Below are 22896 nucleotides of genomic sequence, written 5' to 3'. Positions count from 1 at the left end.
ACAGGATCAAAGCAGCACTGGAGGTTTTACTTGAGGAACAAGAAAGGAACAAAGCAGCACTGGAGGCTTTACTGAAGGAACAAGAAAGAAACACAACAGCGCTGAAGGCTTTACTGGAGGGACAAGACAGGAACAAAGCAGCACTGGATTCTTTATTGGAGGAACAAGAAAGGAACAAAGCAGCACTGGAGGCTTTACTGGAGGAACAAGATGGGAACAAAGCAGCGCAGGAGGCTTCACTGGAGGAACAAGAGAGGAACACAGCAGCACTGGAGGCTTTATTGGAGGAACAAGAAAGAAACAGAGCCGCACTTGAGGCTTCACTGGAGGAACAAGAAAGGAACAAAGCAGCACTGGAGGCTTTACCAGAGGAACAAGATGGGAACAAAGCAGCACTGGAGGCTTTCCTGGAGGAACAAGAAAGGAACAAAGCAGCACTGTATGCTTTAGCGGAGGAACAAGAAAGGAACAAACTAGCACTGGAGGCTTCACTTGAGGATCAAGACAGGAACAAAGCAGCACTGGAGGCTTTACTGGAGGAACAAGACAAAGTTTCAACTCTAGAAGATCTCCTGAAAGGAGCTATGATGAAAGCCCTGAGAAGTAGAAATGGCCACCTGGACCTGTTTGTTCGCTTCCTTCATGGACTGTCTCTGGAGTCAAACCTGAGACTCTTAGGAGGTCTGCTGGGTCACACAGACAACAGTCCAGAGATGATCCAAAGAGTCATCAACAACCTGAAGGAGATGAACAGTGATCAGATCTCTCCTGACAGAATGATCAACATCTTCCACTGTCTGACGGAGATGAAGGACCTCTCAGTCCATCAGGAGATCCAAGAGTTCCTGAAGTCAGAGAACAGATCAGAGAAGGAACTCTCTGAGATCCAGTGCTCTGCTCTGGCCTACATGCTGCAGATGTCAGAGGAGGTTCTGGATGAGTTGTATCTGGACAAGTACAACACATCAAGAGAGGGACGACTGAGACTGATTCCAGCTGTGAGGAACTGCAGGAAGGCTCGGTAAGTTTATCTGAGATCAACATGATAAATCAGTGTGTACACACAAACACACATAGACACACACACACACACTTGTATACACACACACACACACACACACACACACACACACACACACACACACACACACACACACACACACACACACACTTGTATACACACACACACACACACACACACACACACACGTATTCACACACATATGTGATAAAATAGTTCAGATATAAAATTATACACACTATATGTTAGTTCAAAGATGATGTATTTTGTTCCTGATGTTTCTGACATGTTTCAGACTCTGTGATCTTTCTGTGACATTTTGTACAGAAGCTTAGTCCCGTACTAAAGCTGCCGATGTGTTTTGTTAACTCCTAGAATGACTTGGCTGACGCGTTGTACTGTCATATGTTTGTCGATACAATACCTTTTGCTGTTGTAGTTTAAATAACAATTCTTAGGCATAACTCTGGTTTGCAGAACATAACAATCCATTTATTTGCATCACCGTACAAAGTGTTAAATAGCATCCAAGTTTCATTCATTGCACGAACAAACATTTCAGACATGGTTCTCCATACCGCCTGCCGACACAGCGTCATAGCGTCATAGCATCACAGTGTCACAGCGTGACAATGGTCCAAAAAAAAAACCAACTGCCCTTTTGGGTAAAGACACACATCTGATACTTAGGCAGTGTCGTACATATATACCTGGGCCCTTAATCAACAGAAACAACGACACCCAGTGGCACAATAAACAATGTGGTTCACAGCATGAATATGGCTCTTACATTTTGTTTAATCAGGAAATGATCGACTCTGTTCTCATCAAACACGTTCAAATATAAAGTGTCCTCTCTCATCCAAACTCACTTTATTACAGACTTGCAATTTGTGAGCTCTCAAAGGTTCACTGTACTTCTCTGGCCTCTGCTCTGAAGTCCAACCCCTCCCACCTGAGAGTGCTGATCATGAGTCTAAACAAGCTGCATGGTTCAGGAGTGGATCTTCTGTTTGCTGGCCTGGGGAGTCCTCACTGCAGACTGGAGACTCTGAGGTCAGTTCACTGTCTGAAGCTCATTCTGGTTTTTGTTTAGGTTGTGTTCAAATCTTTTGCTGACTTTCACATGTTCTGTTTGTACATTTTGGGAGTTTTCCTGAAGCATCAAAGTGCAAAATTATCAGTGTGAAAATTTTTCAGGAGAGCAGGTTTTTAGGCGGCCTCAGACTCACGTTGAGTTCAGTCCCTTGGAGTAGATGAAGTCAGAACATCACTTGATGTGAATAACTCAGACTGCTGAAGCTTCTCATTAGTTTCAGATCAGCTGATGAAGTCTTTTCTTACAGTGGAGTTGTGTTAGGAAGAGAGCTCTTCACACTCAGGATGGACAGAAGGAAGGGCTCCTGCCAATGATGGCTCTCTTAAGACAGATGGACTCCTAAAGGACCCGGATATTTGGGATGAGGAGCTTCTTTTCAGGGACTCAAAGGTTCCTCCTGACCATTGTTGAGTCTCCTGAGATCTAAAGAGCCCTGATAAGATATAGCTGATGATTTGCATGTAGATGAGTTCAGACCAGCACACTTGTCATGCATGAGTGATTAGGTCCTGCTCCAACGCTGCCTGGGAGAGTTATTAATTTTTGGTAAACTTTATGATGTTGAATCTTAAATCAGTTTCAGAGGCTTTTGATTCGTTTGGCTGCACAAAGTGAGTTTGCAAAGATGGAGCCACTGATGAAGCTGTCCGAGTTTAAAAGCAGAAGTTTCTCCATCTTTATTGAAGTAGAAGCTCGTTGTCATGAACATGAAGTTGTCTTAAAGGACATGTCCGTGTTTTTAAAGGGAGTCTCAGTATAATACTGGGGTCCATATGAACACTCAGAGAGTTGTTGGTGTGTGTCATCATTCCTTCTGTCTTTACTGTCTGTGAAGCAGCCCCTTCAGAACCTGAATGCAATGCAGGGTCACCCTGAAGCATGTGGGCTCATTTTAGACTGTCCTTTTATTGGGATCAGACCAACACACACCTGAGTACTAACCCTGATATTTAAGCAGCATCTTGATACAGCACACTCTGTGAATGACATTTCAGTGAAGAAACCTTCAATGGAATACAAACAACTCTTTTTATTTACAGATAAACATGTTGTCTGTTTATATTTGTGTTCACTGTAGATCTCAACAAGTCCCTCTTTGTGCGAAATTCCTGGGTTGGTCCAAAGGAGAGGGAGTAATGTAGAGGAGAGGAAGAATGTAGAGTGGTGTTGATCAGCAGTTCAGTGTTTAATGAGGGGGCAGCGAGTGGAGGAGCACTGGAACACGATCTGTCCAATGATGCACAATTATCAAATCAAATTAGATTTTAAAGTTGCCGGACAACGCCACTGGGAATTTCACCCAGAGCATTCTTTTCTTTAACATTTAAGACACACAGGTTCGTCACTCCAGAGGCCAGGGACGCGGTTCCAAATGTAACAATATATATTTTATATTGTCAGTTTTAAAAGTTTTTTTAAAACACCATTCACAGGGGGGGGGGGGGGGGGGGGGGGGGACCTTAACAGGTGCTGAGGCTTACCAGATGGACAGGGGGGCTAGTGAAGGGGGGAGGGAATCCACCAAACAAACCAAAAACATCACCCAGGTATACGTGACACAACCAAATCCTAGGGGAGCACAGCACACAGAAGGGGGGTGGGGGAATCCACCACCACCACCACCACCACCACCAGTCCTCAGCAACTGAAAAAGGAATAAAAATGGGGTCAAAACTTTACAGAAACTAAGAGACAGGTAGTATAACTAAACAAAAATAATCAAAAACAACAGGGTTAAACTTTATACAAATTAAACTCAACCACACAAGTAAAATGGACAATGCAATTCCACAAAGAGTGTGTTGTCTGTCTGTCCAATTGAGGAGGCCCCAAACAGCCAGTAGCGCAGGCGGCTAGGCGAAGCAGTGAGCACTGGACAGCAGTCAGACCAGCAGCGCAGGTAGCCAGGCAAGAAGCAAGCAGAGCAGGTAGCCAGGCAAGAAGCAAGCAGCGCAGGTAGCTGAGCAAGCACCAAACAGCAGGGGAGACGGACAATGACACAAATTCCAGAAGAACAGCTGACAAAGATGTGGTGACGACCTACAATGAAGGCTCTACCTTCCTTTCTGCAGCAGCAGACAAACACACACACAAGAGGAGGGAGGGAGGGAGGGAGGGAGGGAGAGAGAGAACAGGGCAGCTCCCGGCATCTTCCCTGTGATCACACTAGCATTAGCCTGCTACGAGCATTCTCAATAACGCAGAGAGAGAGAGAGACAGAGAGGACACTCACCACAGTTCACCCGAGTGAGACACGCATGCAGGTACAACCGTCGCCAACACTCCAGCCGGAAGTGACACAAGCGAGAGTGCAGAGAGAAGGAAGCAGGGGGAGAGTGTCTACTTAAATACTCTCCCCCAGTTCAATGATTGGACACCAGTGGCGCTCAATTGGGTAAAGCAGCACACTGCATAAGAAAATAGACATTTCTATGCTGCTACAATCTGAAAAGATCACCTGTGACCAAAGATCTGACACATCACACATTCAGAGTTTCAGGACTGACTCTTTCCTTTTTGGACACTTCTTTGAGTTTAGAGATTTAAAATCCAACACCTTATCAACACCTTAAGACAAAGAATATTAATAATGGGATCAAAATGGTGCAGCTCTCTCTTGGAGGTCCTCCTGGAAAACCCTCAGAGTTCGTTAAGATTGAAACCAACAGCTCTGAGTAGTTAAAGGTCATTTGTTAACTCAGTGAAAAGTCCAGCATCCTGAACACACCTTCACAAGGAGCTACAGACCAGGTCTTCATTCCAGCTCTCAGTCCTCAGACTGTGGGTGTTTGCAGGCAGCAGCAGCAGCTAAGAAGCCCAGAGGAGCAGCTCCTCATCCTTTACATTTCCCCCCACATACTGTGATTGGCTGCAGGCTCCACATTCAACAGCCAATGACACAAAGGAGGGGAGGGGGAGCCAGGGCCCACAGAGCCTGAGGAGCAACACAACACATATGAACACATTTCAGTCACACACTCATCTCTGGAGGAATGGAACAAGACACTGACATGAACATGAATGAGAGCTCTTTTTCACATGTTGTATTTGACACTTTGAACCTGAATCATGTTGGCTTCATGTGTTTGGAGTCTCAGATTTAATCTGCTTCAACTCTGAACAGATTATTAAACACTGAATGATTTCTCAAGTTACATCTTTTATGTTTTATTCAGATTGTGGTGCTGCAATTTGTCAGTGTACTGCTGTGCTTCTCTGGCCACTGCTCTGAAGTCCAACCCCTCCCATCTGAGAGATCTGAACCTGGGTATGAACGATTTGCAGGATTCAGGAGTGAAGCAGCTGTGTGGTTTTCTGGAGAGTCCACTCTGCAGACTGGAGACTCTGGGGTCAGTTCACTGACTCTCTGTTATTACTGTTGGTCTGACATGTTTAACAATGGAAGTGAACTTTGTTCATACACACCTTACATTCATGAAGTCAAACACTTTCTTTTCTTCATATGTTTGTGCTTCTTGTACCAAATGTAGTCTGCAAACACTGATATGGGCAGAAATTTGTCAGCAGAAACTGAATTTGAATTTTTGTAATATGTAATATTTTGAAATGTAATTCACTTCACACTGAAAATTCAAATTTCACATTTCAGTTTCAGTTCTTCAAATTCAGTTTTCTCAGACACACATCTGGTTGACAGGAAGAGTTATGGAGTGCAGACTCACAGCTCTCCTTTTGACATGTAACAACTCTTCGCTAAACACCGGGGGCCGAGCGCACCAGCTGGCCTAAAGTGAAGCCCTGTGCACCAGTTAGACTTCAGCTCTGTTTGTGTTACACCTGGGTGTGACTTTTACACCTAGGAAGGAGCAGGTGTAAGTCTGTAAAGTCGGCCTCATTAAGGTCACATGAAAGGAAAAATAACGGTCAGAGAGAAAAAGGCGATGGCAGCGCGACTTGTTTACAGGATAATTGATGAAAGTTAAGATAAGAGAGAGTAATCTGAGATGGGACACTGCTCAGACTCTGAGCTGGTTTCAAGGTCTGGTTTTGTCCGACAAGTCCTGTTTGAGTCCATCAAAGAGCTCTCCCCTCAGCTACAGCATGTGTCTGATAGAAACAGGGCTCTGTCCCCGCCCTGCAGGGGCTGATTGCTCTTGTCTCATGTTTACTGTTTACTGATTGATAAATGCCGATCTTTGAGTGGAAATGTTCATACATTCAGTTTTCAGTCGTACGCACGTTTGATAAATGAGGGCCAGTGTGAGAATGTTTTTATAGTCTGCATACGACTCCCTGAGCTGACATATTTCACTGTCTGTGTGTTTTCCTTTTGGGTTGTGTTCTCCAAACCTGCTGCAGATATTCTGACTGGAGAGTACCGTGGATATAAGTGTGTTACTTAGCAACACTCATTGCTTTGTAAATGTTCACGTGAACGCTCAGGATGAGACCGGGCACAGCTAGACTGGTTATAGCTCGGCTGGGTGGAGTCTGCACTGGATTGCTCTTCCCTGTTCCCCAGATGAGTGTCTGAGAAAACTGAAACTGAATTTGAAGAACTGAACCTGAATCCTGAAAACTGAATGTGAAATTTGAATTTTCAGAGTGAATTTATTTTCAAAATATTACACTCAGTTTACAATTTAATTTTTTCAGATTCAGTTTTTCAATAAATATTCTAAATTAAATAATTCAAATTCAGTTTCTGACTTAACACAGAAGACAGTGTGATTCCAAGAACCTGTTAAAATACCCACTGTTATTAATCAGATCAAATTAATGTTGTTAATCTTCATCATTTATGTTTTATTCAGGTTGAGCCACTGCAGTTTGTCAGAGATCAGCTGTGCTTCTCTGGCCTCTGCTCTGAAGTCCAACCCCTCCCATCTGAGAGAGCTGGACCTGAGAAACAACAAACTGAAGGATTCAGAAGTCAAGCAGCTGTCTGATCTTGTGGAGAGTCCTCTTTACAGACTGCAGACTCTGAGGTCAGTACAGTGTTGTGGTAATTGAACAAACACATTTAATATCACAGCAAAGACAGTTTCTCTCTGTAAACCTCCAAACTTCTCAGCGGCTGCTTTCCTCAGTGAAGCTGTGAGACGACGATGATGGGCTCAGGAAGCTTGTAGTGATCATGTCTCTGAGTTGTCTGTTGTGTTGAGTGTTTCTGCCTCGTCACTGTCAGAGTCTGTTGATATGTTCTTTTTCATCCACCATCTTTAAACAGCGCTGTATCCCATGCCGTGTTCTGTTCAGTGTTCACTTAATGTCACGTTGTCCATTCTCTGTTGGAGCCACAGTTTTTCATGTCTTTTAGCTTCTCTGGCCTCATCTCTGCTGCTTTCATCTCTTTTCTACAATCAGTGTCAGATTTCCTGGACTTCTCTCTGTGGACTGACATGATTGGAGTTAGTCCTCCAGAGTCTGGGATCAGAGCTGCGTCCTGAGCCACAGTCTGTTCTTCAGAGGAACAGTCTGCTGTAAAAAGTCAAAGTTTGATGAAGTCTTCAAATGTCAGTGAGATTGTGGTTTCTAAGAGCTTTGAACCCTAACAGAAGTGAATCCATCATCACAGTGAGCAGTGATTCTCTCTCTGTTTCTGCAGTCTGAGTGAACACTTGATGCCCAAAGTCTCTGCAGGTCTGTGAGCTTCCTCCTCAGTGTGTTCACTCCAACACATTACCATGAGAGCTGAAAGGAAGCTGGCTGCAAAACACAGCCGCTCCACTGCTGCTCTGAACACCACTGAAGTCCCTGCTGCTCTTTATACTGGACTTCAAACATGAAGCACAAAGCTGCAGTTCCTCAACTGTCCACTAGAGGCTGTGAAAACTAAAAGATCCCAAATGAAAATGTCCCGGTCTTCAAAAGTCCATATTTAGAGCAGAAATAAAGGTGTTGACAGCCTGGTCCAAAGATCCTTTTAGTCTCTGGAGCTCTTTTCTCTTCATACAGGGTCCAGTTTTTATAGAACTCACCTATTTCAACTAGAATAAGCCTTCAGGTGTGCAGAATTAGGGGCGTGGCCTCTTTGAGTGACAGACGTGTTTGTGTTGTTGGTGCCATTTTCATTTTTTTCCTGTTAAAATCTGACAAATAATTCAACATTCAGTGAGGTTTGACACTAACATGTCCACATGTGCTCACTTTGGGCTCCAACAAGACCACATGGTGAATTTTAGAGTCCATGTTCACAGTGGAGGATACAGTGGGGGACGTCACGTTAGCTTCCTCCTTCCATTATTTCTATAGTCTGTGGAGTAAACACTGATTCATGACTTCTGCTGTCTGTTTTCTTCTCTCCTCAGCTGGGAGACGTCTCAGGGATCTAAATGAGAGAGGAGATGAACCAGAGAGGTTGAAGCAGCAGCCCGTGTGTGGAGAGGCTCTGACTGGACCGTGTTCCTGGGAGGAAGAGGAAGAGGAAGAGGAGAGCTTCATCCAGCAGTGACTGACTGGGTGCATCTCAAAGCTCTAAACTGCAGTCTCCTCGCTCCTCGGCCAAACCAGAAGTAGTTACTGACGCGCCATTTTAACTTGCGCCCCAAAGCTCTAAACACTGCTGGAGGAGAGAGGAGCGAGTATATCAAATATCGAGTATCACTCACTGATTGGGCGCTGCAGTGACTCGGACTTATATATATATATATATATATATATATATATATATGTTGTAAGATATGCTTATTTTTCCTCTTTAATTTTTATTGCTAATAACTTTTTAATGATTGATATTTTATAGGCTCTTCTTTGCTTTATACTCTTTTGCACTGTCTACTTTGCTGCTGTGACACTTACATTTCCCCGTATGTGGGACGAATAAAGGACTATCTTATCTTATCTTATCCTATCTTATCTTTTTGTATAAAATAACTGCTTGTTCTCTTTTCAAACTGAAGTTGATCATTTTTGTTTCACCATGACCACAAACATCCCCTAACCCTAATCTTGTCTTACATGTCAACTAGCTTAGAGAACAGTGTATTTGGTGGGATAGTAAAAATGTTGACAATGTTTTTGACATTTTATGAGGGAGACTTCTTATTCAGAAATCAACACAAGGAGAGACACTGAAGAAAGTGTCTGAACCCTACATACACTCAGTGAATCTGTTGATGGAATTTGATACATAAAAAAAATGTTTCTATTGTCTAACACATAACAGAACACAAACTATAGATCTTTTTGTTATTTGTATTTGATTTATTTTTCAGACATTCAGGTCTTTTTGTATTTCACAATATAGTGTTGTTTATGTGACTCTTCTTCTTGTGCATCGCCTCCTCTACTCCTGCATTTTCTTCAGAATCTTCTCCAGAAGAGGTCTATCTTTGTGAGTGACGACGTTTTCCCAGAGAGCCCTGAAGTTTGGCTGAAGAGCCAGTTCTTCTAGGATGGCAAGTCCATGGGGCCTGAGGAGTGATACAGTTCTTATTTATTATTTTGTGTACCAGCACAAGGACAATTCAAACTTTTGAAAAACTATCAGGTCCCAAAGTTTTGAACCTTATGTACTAAAATGCACGGGTGGATTACTCACCTGACTTCAGCGGAAGCATCAACAGACATTTTATTGACAGCAATCAGGAACTTCTGTGCAAAGGTTTTTCCTGACTTCATAATGGCAGTGGCTCCCAGGTCAGCAGCCAGCATGTGAAGCTTTTGTGCTGTGCAAGCCCTCACTGCTGCACACAGGTGGCTGAGGAATGATAAAGATGAACAAATTCACTCACTTTGTTTGATTTCTTTTCATGTCATCTTAAAGCAGTAACTCTAATTCATAGGCAACATTTTTATTTATTAAAGATTGCTTTTATTAGACAGGGCTTCTGATGCTTTGGACTTACCTTAACCCTGTCCCAAACAGAACGTTTAGGACTGGACCTGGGCTGCAGTTCAGAACCAGGGAGTCCAGGGCTTTAATAGCCTGCTTCAGAAGGAAAGCATTTGCAGATGACTGTGCGATTTTCAGCAACAGAGCAGACCCTGTCTTGTCTGCCAGAGGGTCCATGTCCTTCTGCAGGTAGACGTGCAGGTAAACAACGGTGTCTAGTGCAACGGAGGCAACAGAGGAGCGCAGGTTTTTAACCTAGAAATGAAGAACAAACATCACCAGTTAGTGGTCATACTTCTTTCACCGACACACTTGAGTTTGCAAACTCATGGAGAGACAGAGACAGAGAGACAAACTATGTTCATACCTCCTCTATCACAGCATAACACACTTCATGAAGTTTACTCTTCAAGATGTCTGGGTGATGCTGAGCCAGAGCTTGGACTCTCTGCAGTCCTTTTACTTTCTCCTCCCTGTGTTACAAAATGAGTCACAAAACTATCAGACAAAAAGTCACAAAATGATCAGACTGCAATATAGTTTGATTCAGGAACAACACTAGGGCCTGATTCAACATCAGTGTATCTACTGCTTCATATGCTGCTGTGTGACATATTATAAACTTAACAACAACTACAAGTATCAGTTTTTAAATGATTCAAGTTTTTCATTGAACAACAAGTCATATGTTAAGAGGAACTGGATCCATTCTGAGCTGTTAGAAGTAGAAGTAGTCGTGGTAAAGATTTTTAACATATGATCCAGAAACTTAGAGAACAACCCCCAAAAACAGACCCCAACCAACCTGCCCTCAAAATGTAGTAGCTGATCTGATGTAGCGACTAGACTCATTTATAACTGGCTTAAACATTGATGAAACTGTTGGCAATGCATGTTTCCTATTGGTGGTGTTTAAGTCTTACCAGACTTTGGAGCTGAGAAGACCCAAGAAGAGGGGCAGACCCTCTTCAGGGTGGGAAAGAGGCTCCAGCTCCTTCAGTTTGATTTCAGCAGCTGTTGGCGGTTTGCATAAACTTGCTGGTTTTTTAATGCTTTTAATTGCCTTTGAAGGGTGTTGATGCTGCTGCTGAGGAGCCCTTGCCACCTTTGGAGGGGCAGGTTGTGGAGGAGGAGAAGGATGGAGAGGTGACACTGAAGACTCCATCTCCAAGAAGAGGGGTAAACCCTCTTCAGGGTGGGAAAGAGGTTCCAGTTCCTTCAGTTTGATTTTAGCAGCTGTTGGCGGTTTGCATAAACTTGCTGTTTTTTTGATGCCTTTAATTGCCCGTGAAGGGTGATGATACTGCTGCTGAGGAGCCCTTTCCACCTTTGGAGGGGCAGGTTGTGGAGGAGGAGAAGGATGGAGAGGTGTCACTGAAGACTCCACCTCGTTGGCTGGAGAAGACTTTGGTGTAGGAGTACATTTTTTGGATACTCCTTTAGCTCTTGGAGCCACCGGTGGTCGGGGTGCATGGACAAGAATTTCTGGATGCCATTTCTTCAGACAGTTCTGGATTGCTTCCACTTTTCCCGTAGCTGTTTGAAGGTTGTGTCCACCTGGGACTTCTTTGTCTGTTCAGAAAAATATCCAAATATTTATCAGCCACATTTCTCATTTCTACCTGTTTACTAGTTTCACATCCTAACCTATTAACAATCTATGTTCCAAGATGCAGGGATATACAGAAAGAGTCATCAGTTTGTCTACAAGAACTTACTTGCTCCCTGGAGGTTTGCCTTCATCACAGGGAGACAAGACACTCTCCTGTTTGGTCGTGTGAGTGCAAGAGGAACACCAACAGATGACTGAGGTGGTGACAGATCTACAGGAGTTGTTATCTGTGGGAGGTACACCTTACTTGCTCCCTGGAGTTTTGCCTTCCTCACAGGGAGACGAGATGCTCTCTTGTTTGGTTGTTTGAAAGCAAGAGGAACACCAACAGGTGACTGAGGAGGTGACACATCAACAGGAGTTCTTATATGTGGGAGATCACACAGCTCATCAGGAGTATGGTTGTCAAGTCGGTTATAGGACCAATCTCTGCTAAGATGCCCCTCATCTTCCTCCTCGTCTTCCTCCACATCTTCCTTCACATCTTGAACAACAGGAAGCCTCTGGAGACCTCTGTGGGTCCAGGATGTCCAGTTGTTACTGACTATCTCATCATTGAAATGAGTCAGGTTTTGACCATGTACGAATCTCCGTTTCAGGTCAGAGAATCCAGGCCTTTCTTTAGGGCCATTTGTTGGCTGAATTGAAGGGAGTTTGAGCCTCTCCAGAACAGCCGTAGTGCATGCTTTTTCAGCAGCACAAAGGGTCTGCGTTTGAGAAAGAAGAGCCTCCGTTTTAGTGTCCTGCAGGTCCAGGATCCTGGACTCTCTGCTGAACAAACCAGGGAGTTTATAGCTCTGGTGGTTCTCAAGACTCTGTGGTAACAAAAAAAAGTATGCAATTTCGACAATGATTAGTTAAGATATTGACACTCCAAAATTAGTGAAGCATGTTTGACAAATGAATTACACAAGAAGAAACAAAATGCAAAGTGTGTCCATCAGAGCAAACGGCTCCACCAGTCGTGTATTGATGAGCTGTGTTTTTAAGCATCGTTTGTCTCACAAACACCACAAGGTTTGTGCTGGGTGTAGAGCAAAACTAAAAATGTGTGGACTAATATTTTGTTTCATGTAAAGACACTCTAACCTGTTGTTTTTATACAGTACATGATTCAAATTCATAGTGATCTAAAATAATAAGAAGTCAAGTGCAGAAGAGTTATTGATCACTAATTGACACACAAAGTTTCAGTGCTCCCTAACAGAGTTGGTTTTAAGGATGGCCCTCGAGCTCGGTTTGAGTCAACTGAAAAAACATCATTCATACGGGTCAATGATAGCATAACTTATTAAACCACTTCAAGAGTAGTTCTCAAGAATATCAAAAACCTTTTGACAAGCATTTCTGAGAAATATTCAGACATGGACAACAGAGAGTTTGTTTCATCTTAACTCTTGGTACTTACAAGGTCTTTCCGGATAAGGCGTCTCTTCTTCCCTCCAAAAAACATGTTTATCACTTTTTCCATGTCTTTGAGTAAAGGTTTTCAGAGTCTTTGAGTAAAGGTTTTCAGAGTCTTTGAGTAAAGGTTTTCAAAGTCTTTGAGTAAAGGTTTTCCAAGTCTTTGAGTAAAGGTTTTCCAAGTCTTTGAGTAAAGGTTTTCCAAGTCTTTGAGTAAAGGTTTTCAAAGTCTTTGAGTAAAGGTTTTCCAAGTCTTTGAGTAAAGGTTTTCCAAGTCTTTGAGTAAAGGTTTTCAAAGTCTTCGAGTAAAGGTTTTCCAAGTTTCACCAACGAGTGTCAAAACGAGAATGATATTTCAACTCAGAGTGAGCCTGAAGCATTGTTCAGCCTTTCTGATGTCACAATGAGAGGGTTATCACAGGGGCTTTTAGAACTTTCTGTAACAGTCTGAGTTCCAATGAGGAAAATAGCAAAAACAAGAAGTGAATTTAAATGAATACAAACATGTCTGCCCTGGATGCTGCTCCATGAGGAGAACACTTGCTCTTATTACAGTTAAAACATAAGACTGAAGAAAACCCTGCTTCACCTGCTCATCTCACACTCTTCAGTATATTTACATCTTCCACATGAAACTCCAGTGTCTGTCCAAACAAATCTTCACAGTCATCCAATCAAATATTCATTTAGATTAGCTGGATTCATGTTGTGATGATACTACATGATCTCTGTATCTAATTCAGGATTTTTTGCTGCAATCAAGTAAAAAGAAAGCTCCAACATTTTCAAGAATTGTAACTTTTCACTTTATTACCATTTGCTCTCAGTTATGGATCCTTTACAGAAGAGTTTTGAGTAATTGATCCACTTAAAGGTCGTAATGAGGCTGTAAACTTGCCTTTATAAGAGTAAGATTGTGTACATAAGCTCACCAACATGTTGTGTTTGTGTGTAATTACATATGTGTTTACATATCAGCATGTGGTTTAAAAGGAATACAAAAGATTAGTGAACAGAAAGATGGTAGAAAATGTGAAATTGTACCAACATTGCATGTTTTTTCACTCCCCTCATCCTTGTTCTGAGCATTAATGTAACAGTTAGCTTAAAGTAGCCTAATTTCTAAATATTTAGATGAGATTTGAGATGCTGATGGGTAGTTTGGCCACCATGGGGTCACTACTATACGCCTCTGTGTTGGGCCTATAGGTGAATATTGGGGTGTACAGTCAGCTTTTGCTGCTCTGTGGTCACCTGTCTCAGCATCCAAGCTATTTACAGGTCCCCAGATGATGATCTTGTTTAAGTCAAGGTGGGACATCTTAAGGTTTGCTGGTGCTGCCTTACTGTCCAATTTGCTCTCAATGCTAACATTGTCATTTTAACTTTTGATATTAGCTTCCTTTTTTGCTTCATCTTCTTTACTTCCAATGTAAGCTTTATTGTTTTCACTCCACAACAACGTCTAAAGGCGGGTACACACTACAGGATAATGGGGCTGATTTTTGTCCCGATCTCCTCCTTACGATCAAAGCCAGCAAAGGCCCGATTGTCGGATGTTTGCAAACGACATGGTGTGTGATGTTCCTGTGGTGTGGGGTGTGTTAAGAGTGACTTTGTACAGTCGGAGCCGCGCGGAGGGCCTCAGAAGGAGAGATCATTAATAATGAACATGTTTAATATTTGTGATTAGAAATCCTGTAGTGTGTGTGATGCTCCGAGAGGAGCCGAGCACACACAGTGTGTAATGTCACGTGTATTGGAGCAAAAGCCAATCAAGACGCGAGCTGACTCAGATGACTGACGTAAGAGGAAGTGAAAACAAACAAAAACATGGCGCCGGCGAAAACTCACCGCTGTAATGAAAAACAACTCACGCTGTAATGAATACAACTCACACTGTAATGAATACAACTCACTCTGTAATGAATACAACTCACACTGTAATGAATACAACTCACACTGTAATGAATACAACTCACACTGTAATGAATACAACTCACACTGTAATGAATACAACTCACCGCTGTAATGAACACAACTCACACTGTAATGAATACAACTCACCGCTGTAATGAATACAACTCACACTGTAACGAATACAACTAACACTGTAATGAATACAACTCACACTGTAATGAATACAACTCACACTGTAATGAATACAACTCACGCTGTAATGAATACAACTCACACTGTAATGAATACAACTCACTCTGTAATGAATACAACTCACACTGTAATGAATACAACTCACACTGTAATGAATACAACTCACACTGTAATGAATATAACTCACACTGTAATGAATACAACTCACTCTGTAATGAATACAACTCACTCTGTAATGAATACAACTCACACTGTAATGAATATAAACTCACACTGTAATGAATATAACTCACACTGTAATGAATACAACTCACTCTGTAATGAATACAACTCACACTGTAATGAATACAACTCACGCTGTAATGAATATAAACTCACACTGTAATGAATATAAACTCACACTGTAATGAATACAACTCACTCTGTAATGAATATAAACTCACACTGTAATGAATATAAACTCACGCTGTAATGAATATAAACTCACACTGTAATGAATATAAACTCACGCTGTAATGAATACAACTCACACTGTAATGAATATAACTCACGCTGTAATGAATACAGCTCACACTGTAATGAATACAACTCACGCTGTAATGAATACAACTCACACTGTAAGGAATACAACTCACACTGTAATGCATACAGCCCACATTTCCACATAAGAGGCCGAAAACCATCATCATTGCCTCTTCCTGTTGGTCCGCCATGTTTGTTGACACCGAAGTCACGTTTTACTAAGCGAGATTTGGAATATTGAGCGTGAAGAAGCTGATACTCTGCTGAAGAATGGGTTAGTGTGTGGTGTGCTCCGTAGTGCACACCACACACTAGAAGATCAGAAGAGAGAGATCTTTACGAATGGTCTTTTGTTGTCTTCAAGTGTGTGGTCTCTAAATGTGTGAAGGTGCGGCGGGCTATTTATTTTCCCTTTTTTAAAAATTATATTATTTGATGTTTGCGTTATTGTTAGCATCAACCTTCGGTTATCAGTGATTTCGTCTTTCTTTTGGCTCAACTCAAGACCCATAGCTTTCACTGTTTAGCTAGCATCACTTTTGGCTATCAATTTAAGCATCATCACTTTGGAAAGTTAGTATTGTTGATGTTGCGATCAATATTGGCTCTAAATTTAAGCATTAGCATTTTGCTCATAAAGTTAGCGTCATCCTTTTGACTTTTGATGTTAGCATTACTTTTGCTTTAATTGTTAGCATCAGAGTTTCACCTTTCAATGTTAGCATCATCTTCTTCCCTTATTTTAGCATCCTTATTGTGGCTATTTGAAACATAATCCTCTTTTCTCTCAAGGTTAGCATCAAATTTGTGCTTTCCATATTAGCATCCTGCTTTTGGCTTTCAACTTAACTGGCATTCTTTGTGCTTACAATTTTAGTATCATCCATTTCCTTTGGATGCTAGCTTCATCCTTTTCACTGACAACTTAGAACCATCTTGATCTGCAATGTAATGTTTTTGGCTTGTTCTCTTTGCCGCTCCACTAATACTTAATTTTTTGTGTTCTTGGTGAGGTTAAACCTTTAACATTGTAACATCTCATAGCTATTCCTGTGTTTGGACAACTTAACAACTTGAACATCAACTTGGCCATAATGTGACCAACATTTATTCTCACCTGACTCATCATCATCATCTTCTTCATCATCATTATGAGACAGTAACAGACAATATTAATGCTTATTTTTATTTGTGGAAAAAAGTTTTTGATCAGATTTTTATTTGAAATACTTCAACACACTCAAAAATACACAAAGGCACAACTGATACAGAACTCCCACAAGTTTGTAGGACAGGTCTCATATCTAATCCCAGCCTTTTAGTGAGACAAAGGACTCTGTTCTCTCCACGGTCACCATGCTAATCTGCCCTCTGATCTACAAAGGCCCCGCTCTCTGCTTCTACAGGGATTACCATTCACTTATTGAACCAGCTCTTACAGCTCTGAAACAGTCACAGAAAGAGAGGGGAAGAAGAAGAAAGAAAGAGATGCAGTTGCATACAGTTTTGGAGGAGCAAAAGGCATGAACCCACTTGAATTCATTTTCTTTCACTGAGCTAAAAGCGTGATTGAAATGTTAATACAGAAGCGCCTCGGTCCCATATTCTCCCCTCTTATAAATGTCTTTTTTTAACAGAGAAAGAAAGCCAGAGAAGGAGAGAAGGGGATTCTAACAGTAAGAAATAAAGCACAAGAGTAGCAAATAAAGAACAAGAGTGAGAAAAAAAAGGAAGATGGAGAAGGTGGAATGTGGGAGCCGCCAGTAAAAGAGCCCCATGTAATCACCAGCGTAATCCTTGTAAAATAACCCAGCAAAGGTGGTGTGTGAGTGTGTGTGTGTGTGTGTGGGTTTGTGTTTGTTATAGATTAATCTAATCATAGATAAAAACAGAAGACCGTCATTTTTTTCTTAGTTACTTGTAAGTCCTGATATATAATCTAAGTTAGTAGGTCATTCTGATGTGTGCTTGTAATGCCTTTTTCTGTGAGATTTTGCAATCCACCCATAAACCCCTCAAGTCCCCTTAAACACTCCCTCTTGTCTCTTTCTTCAACTGTTGGATTAGATTCCAGTCATGCCTTTATTCACATCCAAAGCAAGCCAAAACTGATCATTTACATGGTGAGCAAGAGGATGGTCAAGGTGAAAAATCTCACAGCGTAAAATGAATAGGGTAAGGTTAAAATCCATGAACTTTTGTGGATTAGTACTCAAGTCCTGCTTCAGGGAAAGGCCTTACATCAGATTTACAGCGTTGCATAAACAATAAACTTCATACACTTTAAGCCTTGATCATTGTTCCTCCTGCTCCTCTCCATCTCATTGACCTTTCCACTGAGCATGGTCGGCATCAACACCAGCATCACAACATATTCACACACGCACGCACGCATGCACGCACGCACGCACACACACACACACACACACACACACACACACACACACACACACACACACACACACACACTGATCATTTCTTCGACCCCCACTCAGGAAAAAGATTCCCCACCAACAGCATCATCACCTGTGCATCCACACGTTGTGTTTATGATACATATATATGGGACGGACGGGATGGATGTTAAGAGCTTTGAGATGCACCCTAAATAGACACACTGGGTAACGAGTAAAGACACACAGGTGAGGACAACAAGTCACAGGTGAAGACAATTACTAAGGCGGGAAAACTCAGGCAGTAACACAAAACTTAACACAAGAATATTCTACAGCATAAAACCTTGAAAACAAACTCAAGACCACAGGAAAACACAGGTAGCAACACAAGACACTAAACACACAAGAATGGCAACAGATAACATACAGAACATGGAGTAATGAAACACAAATTAAAACACAACTCAAAAGCAACCCATGACATGGATAATGGTAGAAACAACACGAGTTAGCTTTAAACACAGCAAACTGCAGCTAAATCCCCTTAAACTCAATGCATTAACAAGTTCACTAAATGTGGTGTTTTAAACATGTTTTCTAAATCATTTCATCTGATGCTGCTTACCTTCACATAGTAACACAAAACAAAGTCTGAAAAACATGGCGTCGGACACAGAACCATATCACAACTACGGTGTCGCATAAGGGACAATCAGCAGGAATTAGTATTAATGTTAATCTGTTTCATAAGCAGATAAAACGCCATCACCATATGTTGAAGCACACCGTTAAACCCCCAAAATGTAAGGTCATGTAAAAGATGTTTCTCTAAAGTCAGCACTTAAAGCACCAACTAAAGAAAATGTTCCTCAATGAAATGCAAAGAAGCTTCTAGCAGCCTGTTGACACACAGCTCAGTTTATGTCAATAGAACGTAGAATTATGTGAAGAAGATGCACTTTAACACTTTATCATCTAAGTGCTGCTGGATGAAGCTCTTCTCTTCCTCTTCCTCCCAGGAACACAGTCCAGTCAGAGCCTCTCCACACACAGGCTGCTGCTGCTTCAACCTCTCTGGATTATCTCCTCTCTCACTGAGACCACTTCAATCTGAGGAGAGAAGAAGACAGACAGCAGAGGTCATGAATCAGTGTTTACTCCACAGACTGTAGAAATAATGGAGGAAGCTAACGTGACGTCCCCCACTGTATCCTCCACTGTGAACATGGACTCTAAAATTCACCATGTGGTCTTGTTGGAGCCCAAAGTGAGCACATGTGGACAGAGGGTGGAGCTGGAGAGGAGTGAGGGCTTTACAGAGGCTAACTTCTCCAAGCTAACGCTGCGACTACATGTGAGGACATGTTTCAGTAACCACTAATGGTTACTTTGCAATGAGCTTATCAGTACTATAAAAACTGGACCCTGTATGAAGAGAAAAGAGATCCAGAGACTAAAAGGATCTTTGGACCAGGCTGTCAACACCTTTAATTCTGCTCTAAAAATTGACTTTTGAAGACGGGGACATTTTCATTTTGGATCTTTTAGTTTTTACAGCCTCTAGTGGACAGTTGAGGAACTGCAGCTTTGTGCTTCATGTTTGAAGTCCAGTATAAAGAGCAGCAGGGACTTCAGTGGTGTTCAGAGCAGCAGTGGAGCAGCTGTGTGGTGCAGCCAGCTTCCTTTCAGCTCTCATGGTAATGTGTTGGAGTGAACACACTGAGGAGGAAGCTCACAGACCTGCAGAGACTTTGGGCATCAAGTGTTCACTCAGACTGCAGAAACAGAGAGAGAATCACTGCTCACTGTGATGATGGACCACTTCTGTTAGGGTTCAAAGCTCTTAGAAACCACAATCTCACTGACATTTGAAGACTTCATCAAACTTTGACTTTTTACAGCAGGCTGTTCCTCTGAAGAACAGACTGTGGCTCAGGACGCAGCTCTGATCCCAGACTCTGGAGGACTAACTCCAATCATATCAGACCACAGAGAGAAGTCCAGGAAATCTGACACTGATTGTAGAAAAGAGATGAAAACAGCAGAGATGAGGCCAGAGAAGCTCAAAGACATGAAAAACTGTGGCTCCAAAAGAGAAAGAACAACGTGATATGAAGTGAACACTGAACAGAACACGGCATGGGATACAGCACTTTTTAAAGATGCAGGACAAAAGAACATATCAACAGACTCTGACAGTGACGAGGCAGAAACACTCAACACAACAGACGACTCAGAGACATGATCACAACAAGCTTCCTGAAGCCCATCATCGTCGTCTCACAGCTTCACTGAGGAAAGCAGCCGCTGAGAAGTTTGGAGGTTTACAGAGAGAAACTGTCTTTGCTGTGATATTAAATGTGTTTGTTAGATTACAGCTGAAAGCAGCATGAACGGACCACAACACTGTACTGACCTCAGAGTCTCCAGTCTGTAGAGGGGACTCTCCACAAGATCAGAAAGCTGCTTCACTTCTGAATCCTTCAGGTTGTTCTCACTCAGGTCCAGCTCTCTCAGATGGGAGGGGTTGGACTTCAGAGCAGAGGCCAGAGAAGCACAGCTGATCTCTGACAAACTGCAGCGACTCAACCTGAATAAAACATAAATTATGAAGATTAATAACATTAATTTGATCTGACTGATAACAGTGGGTATTTTAACAGGTACTTGGAATCACGCTGTCATCTGTGTTTATGCAGAAACTGAAAATAAAAACATTCTCACACTGCCCCTCATTTATCAAACGTGTGTACGATCGAAAACTGGGCGTACGATAATTTCCACACAATGATTGGCATTTAGGAGAATTATTAGATCATATTAGTGCTGAACGATTAATTGCATTTGTGATAAAATCGCGATATGATAAACGAAGATGCTGCGCAACGTCAGGTCTTGTGCAGAGCCTGCCTTGCTACTGTTTCTACCTCACAAGGTAACACCACAAACTTTTATCAACACTTTAAAAAACACCACAAAGTAAGGATGTTAATTTCAAGTGTTTTCCGTGAACGATCTTTCGAAATGTTAACCATCAATTATCGATTAATCATTAAAAAAACACAAACTTTTTTCATATCAAGAATAATTCCAAATGCGTTTTTCCCTAAATCAAAATTTCCTTCATGACACAGTGTATATAACTGATGGTATTAAAGAGCTACAGATCATACTGAGGTGTACAAAATAATCAACACGCTGAATACCAACGTGAAGACCAGGCTCATAAATAATTTCTGCAGACGCATGGTCATAGAGTGAAGACCCAGGCTACAACACGTGGATTTACTGCAACAGGACAACTGTACAGAACAGGGGTGTCAAACTAATTTCAGTTCAGGGGCCACATACAGCCCAAATTAGTCTGAAGCGGGCCGGACCAGTAAAATCACAACATAATAACCTATAAATAATGACAATTCCAAATTTTTCCCTTTGTTTTAATGCAAAAAAAGTACAAGTAAATTCTGAAAATTTTCACATTTAATGAACTATCTTTCTACAAAAACAGCTGTTATATTTTTCGCCATGATGAGTCTCATAGTGGGTCCGAATATAAAACCTGCAACGAACACACCAAGCACACAGGTTTCCCAGTCACCTGACCCAGTAGTGCTAGTGCTAGTAGTGAAGGAGCGCACCTATGACGCACCCACATGTATGGTAAGCAGAAATAGTGGATCCATCGCTTCTACATATACGTAAACTTTAGTGTTGATTGGATCGTGAAGTGCTCTAAAAAGTCTATGCAATTCAACCTGATTATGCAAACTGCAAATATAATTTTTCCCCCTCATAGAAAAAAGTCCTGGAGCGCAGTTCAGGTGCACTCCGTCAGCCATTTGATTGTAATAGCAGTTACAAATTTTTCACTTTGAGAAGTCATCCCGTGGGCCGGATTGGAACCTCTGGCGGGCCGGTTTTGGCCCGCGGGCCGTATGTTTGACACCCCTGGTGCAGAGTCTTATTTCAGATTCACAGTGTCCAGTTGCCTGCTGGTTCTTATTGAGAAAAATGAACATGTGTTCATGGTCAGGTGTCGGCTGGGAGCGCAACCGGGTCATAATCAATCCGGTGGCAGAGAAAAAAAAGTGCTTGTGGAGACACTCAGGCCCAGCCCCCAGCTGAGCATCGCCGCTGTGTACAGCCAGCTGATTCACATGGAAACATGCCTCCCTGATAGGTGAACCAAATATCAGACCACATGATGTTTGATCTACGTGACACAAAATCCACCCCAAAAAATGTGTTTGAGTAAGTTCTTAACAATCAATTATTCAATACTCGATTAATTATCAACATCCCAACCACAAAGCCATGTGTGATAGCTGCTAAAACGCCAGCGACCAGTGCTTCAATTTATTGGTCATTTATTACTTACTAATATACTTCTGTTAACACCACACTTGTTTGGCAGAATTTTGTTAAATAGTTAGTAATAGGTGAAAGCTTACAAGACTGCTAGTCAAAGTATTTGGTAAGTTTACAACTGCATTTGAAGTACATAAATATATCTTAACAAAAGCCCAGGCTATAAGGAAGAACAATTCAATCTGATATTGTTTATTATAATACAGATTGATTTATTGCTTGTGTTTGTAAAAAAACAATACATGGTAGAGGACCTTGAAAAATAATCGTATATTCAATTGCAATTAGATTATTTTCCAAAATTGTTCAGCCCTAGATCATATTAGTGCAGAGCATTTCAGAGTCTGAGCAGTGTCCCATCTCAGATTACTCTCTCTTATCTTGACTTTCATCAATCATCCTGTAAACAAGTCGCGCTGCCATCGCCTTTTTCTCTCTGACCGTTTATTTTTCCTTTCATGTGACCTTAATGAGGCCGACTAGTCTGACTTTACAGACTTACACCTGCTCCTTCCCAGGTGTAAAAGTTACACCCAGGTGTAACACAGACAGAGCTGAAGT

The 22896-nt window shown here is 41.8% G+C and overlaps 3 protein-coding genes across 4 annotated transcripts in view; 1 reads left to right on the top strand and 2 right to left on the bottom strand.

The window, feature by feature from the left end:
• Nucleotides 1–8641, top strand: part of LOC117826609 (NACHT, LRR and PYD domains-containing protein 1-like) — an 11790-nt gene extending 3149 nt beyond the window's left edge. Inside the window, exons 4-8 of the mRNA XM_034702791.1 lie at nucleotides 1–1021; nucleotides 1904–2077; nucleotides 5297–5470; nucleotides 6896–7069; nucleotides 8393–8641. The exon at nucleotides 1–1021 is cut by the window's left edge and continues 1359 nt beyond it. Of these exons, the coding sequence (XP_034558682.1) occupies nucleotides 1–1021; nucleotides 1904–2077; nucleotides 5297–5470; nucleotides 6896–7069; nucleotides 8393–8420 (1571 nt within the window). The 3' untranslated portion in view covers nucleotides 8421–8641. The remainder of the gene's footprint in view (nucleotides 1022–1903; nucleotides 2078–5296; nucleotides 5471–6895; nucleotides 7070–8392) is intronic.
• A 631-nt stretch (nucleotides 8642–9272) lies between these two features.
• LOC117826715 lies at nucleotides 9273–13262 on the bottom strand. Its single transcript, XM_034702986.1, has 7 exons — nucleotides 12939–13262; nucleotides 11637–12345; nucleotides 10842–11490; nucleotides 10286–10391; nucleotides 9932–10173; nucleotides 9625–9783; nucleotides 9273–9496 (listed from the first exon to the last, which is right to left on the bottom strand). Exons 1-7 carry the CDS (start codon nucleotides 12999–13001, stop codon nucleotides 9370–9372), a joined length of 2055 nt encoding a protein of 684 aa, XP_034558877.1. The 5' UTR covers nucleotides 13002–13262; the 3' UTR covers nucleotides 9273–9369.
• Nucleotides 13263–16740: 3478 nt separating this feature from the next.
• The window catches only part of LOC117826710 (NACHT, LRR and PYD domains-containing protein 3-like), a 33597-nt gene continuing 27441 nt past the window's right edge, over nucleotides 16741–22896 (bottom strand). The window contains exons 11-12 of one of the 2 annotated variants that reach the window (XM_034702967.1): nucleotides 20381–20554; nucleotides 16741–19074 (exon numbers count right to left, since the gene is read on the bottom strand). In XM_034702967.1, the coding sequence (XP_034558858.1) occupies nucleotides 19056–19074; nucleotides 20381–20554 (193 nt within the window). In that variant the 3' untranslated portion in view covers nucleotides 16741–19055. Of the gene's footprint in view, nucleotides 19075–19899; nucleotides 20555–22896 lie in introns of those variants that run through there. The other variant, XM_034702968.1, reaches the window with a different exon arrangement.

Source organism: Notolabrus celidotus, chromosome 15, assembly GCF_009762535.1.
Source record: "Notolabrus celidotus isolate fNotCel1 chromosome 15, fNotCel1.pri, whole genome shotgun sequence".
Lineage (NCBI taxonomy): Eukaryota > Metazoa > Chordata > Actinopteri > Labriformes > Labridae > Notolabrus > Notolabrus celidotus.
This window is presented reverse-complemented; position numbering and strand designations above follow the sequence as displayed.